General features: G+C 45.5%; 1 protein-coding gene across 1 annotated transcript; it reads right to left on the bottom strand.

Moving 5' to 3' along the window:
• Positions 1 to 261: 261 nt before the first annotated feature.
• Positions 262 to 6038, bottom strand: COX20 (cytochrome c oxidase assembly factor COX20). The gene is made up of 4 exons (XM_083497013.1): positions 5847 to 6038; positions 2926 to 3040; positions 2143 to 2206; positions 262 to 1069 (listed from the first exon to the last, which is right to left on the bottom strand). The coding sequence occupies exons 1-4, from the start codon at positions 5880 to 5882 to the stop codon at positions 934 to 936; spliced, it is 351 nt and encodes a 116-aa protein (XP_083353139.1). The 5' UTR covers positions 5883 to 6038; the 3' UTR covers positions 262 to 933.
• Between the last annotated feature and the right edge of the window lie 742 nt (positions 6039 to 6780).

Genomic DNA, 6780 nt, shown 5'->3' with positions numbered 1-6780 from the left:
AAGCTAGGCCTAGATGACAATCCATACAAATAATTTTGCTGCAGGGATTCTCAAAAGCAACAGAGGCAAACAACTTTTTACAACCCCCCTCCCCCGAAGAGTAGACCTCTACAGCACAAAGAATGTTTAACAGTAAAAACATCGCACAATGCTCTTAAGTATATTCCTACTCGCCCACCTAGCTCTTAAATTTATTTTGATTAATTCTACACAATATTGCAAAGAGCACTTGCAATGCTAAACAGAAATACAAGGGCCAAATGTAATTAAGGATGCTTTTATTATTGTACAAGCAGCATACAAAACTGGTAAGCGGTCAAAGGTATGGAAAACAGTAGCCACTATTCTCAAACAGTAGACCGAACAGAATTGCTTGCTATTATAATTACCATATATACAATTGGGTAAAGGCTTTGTAAAAGGACAAGGTTTTTTTTACATGATTTCAGTACAGAACACAGTGCATAACTTTTTCTCTGGAGTAGAAAGAGGGTAATGAGTACTTTCCTAGAATGATTCCCTTCTTTAGCTTAATTTAACGCAAACAGTATTCTAATGAAAGAACATGATGCAAGTGATATATTTTATTGAGGAAAAAGATGCTTGTATGCAACTTTAGATTAGTTGTAACATTATTGAGCAACCTTGCAAACTCAAATTGCTTCCAGCTCAACACTAGTTTAAGACATTCTGAAGAAGTTACAAGCATCACGGTTACCTTGTGCTGCTCTAGAATCCTGGGTTAAACATCAAGTGCCCCTTCCCTAAGGAAAGTAAATCAGATTACATATACTTCACCCTTGATTTGAAAGTGAGAATAAATGAAAAATACAATTTGGAGCTTCAGGGCAGTCAACTGAACTGTTTCCAAATGCTCGGCAAATGAGCCATGGCTCGTATTGTGCTTAGAAATGTTCACAACCAAGTGCAGTTTCAAGAACGGCTTTCTTCACTTTTCTTTTTTTCTGGATCAAACTGGGTGCTTTCATACAAAATTTTCTTTCTCATCCCTTCTTGAACCATTCGTTGCTGAATCTTTAGTTTTGCATTACTGTATCTACAATAGACCCTCAATAAAGAAAAGGCAACAAATAATGAATGATCCCCATCCTATTTTAAATAAGAATTCCCAGTATTTATTCAGATGGTATAGTATTGAACCAGCCTGTACTTTGAAGAAGAGAGAAATGCTTTACACAACTTTTTCTTAAGTAACTGTATTCTGCAAACAAAATATGGAATAGATGTGCACATAGGGAAAAGTTAAAAAAAGCTTTGTACAAAGGGAACAGGCTTCTGCCTGCACAATAGGACTTCACTTTCCTCACGTCCTCTCAATCCACTATATGCACCTTCATTATGCACATTTAGACAACAGGCGAACAAATTCCTCTTCAACCAGGCCTTTGGCTTATGAACATCTTATACCCTTTTAAAAGTGCTGATGGGAGGGAGATTTATTGGTGGTTGGTCTTTTTGCTCATTATTATTTGGGGTTTTTAAAAAACTTTTTATGTTGTGAACCACCCTGAGATCTGTGGACGAAGGGCAGTATACAAATTTAATAAAATAACAATGCCCACAAAATCTGCTTGGGAGAGAAGGCACTTGGGGGAGATATGTAGAGTCTGCAGAAAGTAGATGAAGGCAATGCTCCATTGCAGAAACAAGTCCACTCATGCAACATTGGAGTCTGCCATCTCTCAGCTGCATCAGTGAAGATATTGGATATGAATTTGGATTGTTATACTGTACCACCGTATTATTTAAAGACCCCTCCCAAGCAATGGACAGCTGGAGTAGGGTGCAGAAGGTGCAAATAAGTCGTATTTCCAGGAATAGCCTGGTACACTAGTGTGATTACATGTGCTGAGTTGTAGGCAGGGGTGCCAACTTGAGTAAAATATTGGGTGGGCTCAGGTAAGCCCCATGCTGCATAATTATTCATAAGGCATGGCACACATCATTTGAATGGCAATGCCCATCAACTTTAGGGGACCTGGTTCCCTCAACTATTTTAGGGGGTGCGCAAAGGGACATAGGTTCCTAGGAGTTGGCTCCTAGGGTTGCAGGAAGAATCCACCCAAAGCCTATCCGCACACATCTTCAACACAAGTCTGAGAATTTCAGAAACATACATACCAACATCCTAATGTTGTCAGGATAAAACCTCCCACTCCAAAGTCACAGGATCGTCTCACTCTGCCTAGGCAGAAAAGAAGTTTGTTCGTTTGTAAGTTATGTAGACAACAAAACAATTGGACAAGAAGAAAAGGAACTAACAGAAAAACAACATAGGAAATATATTTTAGAAGTATTTAGCCAACTATTTCTGAAGATATAGTTGGCTTTGCATAATCTTTTTGATACCATGGTTGCACAAACCAATGAGACAACACATAAAACAGAATGAACTACAGAAAATTTGGGGTAATTTGACATATGTACTAACCTCATAAAATTTGAATAAAGGAGGAAGTGCAGCCTGTTGAACAAGACAAAGACTAGATTCTAGAACTACTGGCTGCAAAAGAAAGGAACCCTCTTATATATCGGTATTGTTATAATGAGGCTATTATTGTTTACCTTTACCTTTAATTGAAACTAATAAAAACTATTCTTAAAGAAAGAGAAAGGAACCCTCTTAATTATTCTCAGCTGTTGAGGTATGCTTATGAATACCCCAAGAACTTTAAAGAACAATTGGTATGCAATGTTTTGGAGACTGATTGTGCTGTATGTACACCTTTCCTGGGAAGGGTTTTTAGAGAGGAAGCAAGCAACACTTTATGTCAGCTGTTGCGCTGTATTAATTGCTGCATGGAGCAAAGTATTACCAGAAGAGAGAATGGAAACAAAGAGAGAATGGAAACAAAGAAAATATTACATATAAAAAGAAATATCTGCAGATTTACTTTTACTTACTAGTTGCCAAAAAGTGTCCAAGACCCAAAGTTAGACCACCCAATGAGCCATAGAGCACTGATTCTCGAGCACAAGGGACATTTCTGACGTCAAGTATTCCCAGTAGCTTAAAAGACTTGAAAGAAATGAAATATATCATATTAAACAATGCACTGGTTATGTACAGAACCTTCTGAAGTGCTGCATTTAGTACAGTAGATCAGTGTTTCCCAACCTTTTTGGGGCAAAGGCACACTTGTTTCATGAAAAAAATCTCGAGGCACACCACCATGCCAGATGGGGAAAGGTCACTTTTTACTTATGTAAGAAAAAATAAAAAAATAGTAACAGCATAGAAGGTAATGGTTAGGCTAGCATCCCTCTTCCAAATATGCTAGGTTTTTATTTGCAAGGACTGTTCTACATGGGAAAGCATTCAGCACTGTCATTCTCCCATCTGCCATCTGAATTGGTACTATTCTGGGTCAACTTACTCTGCTGCATGTGTAGATGAAAATGGCACCAAGTGTGGGGGAGGGGGCAGAACAGGTTTCAGATACAGGATATTAAGCATACACGTACTTCAGATTGAACTGGTTGCTTGCTTTGCAAGTTTTCATTTCCCAAATGACTGCCTTGGCAAGCGCAATACCTACCAGGCTCAACGCCGGTCTCGCGCTGCCGCTTCCCGCGCTCTCAAGGACCCGGGAGGAGGAAGGCGTGAAGGGAATCCCGAAGGCGCGAAAACCTCGCGCATGCGCAGGCCTTCCGCCTGCGACAGCCCAGTAGGCCGGCCGAAGCGAGCGGCGATGGGATATGGGAGGGAGCTCGCTCGCCGCCCCGCGTGTGCCTATGTGGGGCACGTTACAGCCCCGTGACGTCAGCGCCACGCAGGCAGGCAGGCAGACAGCGAGAGCCCCGCGCTGGGCGGCCTCTCCTCGCCGCCACCGCCCCGCCTCTCGCCGCCCGACTCGCCCGCCTCCCTCCCACAGCACACCAGGCAACGTCTCGCGGCACACTTGTGTGCCGTGGAACACCGGTTGGGAAACACTGCAGTAGATGATTCCTGTCCCTTTAATAGTGATGTAGAGCAAAAAGAAAAAAACATGTAGTTTTCCCACTGGGCCAAAAGGACAAGAAAAGGACACAACCATTGAAACTAATTTATTTTACTACATTATTCTCCAGTAGCTTTTTAAAGGGGTGGGGTGAAGTTGTTGAAAAGTTATTCTGTTATTCTCATTGTCATTCTCATACCAACGGACAAAGCATGCATCAAATCACCTTGATCTTTTGCAGCTACCATCCACCTGAAGGCAAAATCATTCCCAAAGTGGTATATAAACGGCTATGCTTGATTTTTGTATATATATTTTTACATTGATATCCCGCCTCTCTCTCTTCATGGTGGCCTCATATACCTTCAGACCATACCTTGGGATACTTGAGTTTGGATAGTGCAGCATGACCATATTGTTCCTGCTGAATTTCTCAGGATTTGACGCACTGATCAGTGACACTGAGCCATCCTTCTGAGTTGGAAGGCTCCACATTGCAGTGGTTCCTATCTTTCCTGGAGTTTTGACAGGAGTGAGCGCATGCTGATTCTATTGAATTCTCAGCACCATGTGATGCAGTGGAAGAAAATCCTATACAAATTTCCACTTTGCATCACCATTTTTTAAAAAATACAAGAGTGCTCTAAATTTGGCATTTTTATTTTACCTGCATTTAGTAAGGGATACGTAACCGGAGGCGAACATAAGTAGAGGTACCACTGCATTTGGGGGGGGGGGGAAGAAGTTAATGCTGCAATCCTACAACCAGTTGAAGGCCCGCTGGGGGGGGGGGCGGCAATAGGAAACTGTGAGCGCTGTTGTACAGCTGGAGAGAAGTTTCCAGGTGAAACAACATTAAGCTGTTGAGGCCTCTTGGAAAATGGAAAGCGCAGATGTCTCACAAGCAGTGCAGGTCTAAACAAGGCATTTTGGGGTTGTATTGGGAGAGTCGTGGATCTGAAGCTTCCATAAAGACTGCTTTGCCCACCTCCACCCAACATGCTCACAAAATTGGTCTGAACCATTACAATGGGAGGAAAAATTCTTTCCCCTACCTTCCTCTACTCTGGCTGCAGCAAGCTGGCAGGTCTATAGATGCATCTGCTCTAAAGGAAAACATTTTCTTCCAATAGCAGAGGTTCCATTTATAGCACAATCCTATACACGTCTACACAGAAGTAAACCCACTGAGCGCAATGAGGCTTCCTTCCATGTAAGTGTGCATTGGATTGCAGCTAGAAAAGCCTCCACTTGTCTGCCCAAACATTCAGGGTCAGGGCATAAAAAAAAAGGATCAAAATTTCTTTGGAGCTACGGTTGTCATGTCTTCAGTATACCCCTCTGGTTTCCTCGAAGATGAAGGCAGGATTATAAACCATTTTAAATGATTAGTATTTTTGAAAAGAAAAGAAATGCCAGGGATTGCGACAAAGGAACCTGAGTAAACAAAACGAGTATTATGGTCCACTTATGTCCGTGCGACGCGTTATGTGGACTCAGAAATATATCGGGCATTAAGTGGTTTGAAGCGAGGCTCGGTTTCCTAGGGAAGGAGCGGTCTATCTGGGCGATAAGGCGCGACGGTTGAATAGAGCTTCCACGCTCAGAGGCCGTGTACCTGCTGGAAGAGGAGGGCCAACAGAAAAAAGGCTACCCGGCTACCGGGAGTCCGCTGCTGGGGAGGCAACACTTGGCTCCACGAGCCCTGCGAGCCTCGTCACGTCGAGGCGGTTCGCGCGCTGCTCTGACGGCACAGAAGCCGCTCCCGCTAGAGAAGCCGCAGCCCCTTCCTCCGTCCACACAGCCAACGAACACTAGGGAGGCCATAAGCAGCCACCGCGGAGCTCGCCGGCGGCGCCTTGCCTCCGCTCCCAGCTCATTTACCTTCTCCGCGTCCCCGACCTTTTCCTCGCCCGCCATAACAACCCCGCTTGCCAGGCTCCTCCCGGCCGACCAACCGCAGCAGCTCAACCACAGAGCCCTAAAGCCTGAGTTGCGCAGAGAGGCCTCTCGCGCAGACGAAGGCGGCCGCTCTACCCATCCGTCTCTGCCGTCCGCCCGGGTTTTTTTCTCCCTCCCCCTCCTTTCCCCTGTATGGCCCCTCCTCTATCTCTATGGTGCTCGGAGAGAGAGAGGGCCGGCGCCATTTTAGGTCTGGAGAGGAGATTTCGAGTAAGGAATCCTTTGTTCAGTGAGATGGGTCACGGAGCAGCGCGCGCGCCTGCGCGGGAGCGCGCCGCTTCCCTCCGTTCTCAGCCTCCCCCACCTCCCAACCAGCAGCCTCGCGCGCGCTCCCGCGTCCTGCTCCCGCCACGAACGTCGTCGCGTCAGGGTGTTTGATGGCGCCTAATGGCGGGCGGGGCGGGGCGGGGCGGGGGGAGGAGCGCCTCAGGATAAACCAGCAGCAATTAAAGACTAACGAGGGCGGTTGGCGGGCCAGCCACGTTCATGGTGGCAAGGCTGCCGCAAGTGTTTCATAATAAGGCTGGCCAGAAAATTGTGGGGCGTTCTCGCAAGTAAGCCGCGACGGCTGCTGCTTCTTCTGGAAGAAATCTTCATGTTATATGGACTTCTATTATCGTCTGCGGAAAGGCGGGCATGCGAATTCGAAAAGTTCCGAAACGAAAGCGCGAAACATGGGCGTGGTGTGGTGACGAGGGGTGGACTAGGATGACCCAGCTGTAAAGGCCTCGTAGGGATTTCTCTCAGCCTCCCCTCCCTCGCAGTTGTAAATGACAACCCCCGAAGAGCCCAAGTTTGGATGACTCGCTAAAGCAAACCATGGCTTAGCAGCAGCAGAACCACCACCAAGGTCAGA

Source organism: Podarcis liolepis (genome assembly GCF_965112155.1).
Source record: "Podarcis liolepis genome assembly, chromosome: 3".
Classification (NCBI taxonomy): Eukaryota; Metazoa; Chordata; class Lepidosauria; order Squamata; family Lacertidae; genus Podarcis; species Podarcis liolepis.
The sequence above is the reverse complement of the archived record's forward strand: the minus strand, read 5'-3'. Positions and strand labels throughout refer to the sequence as shown.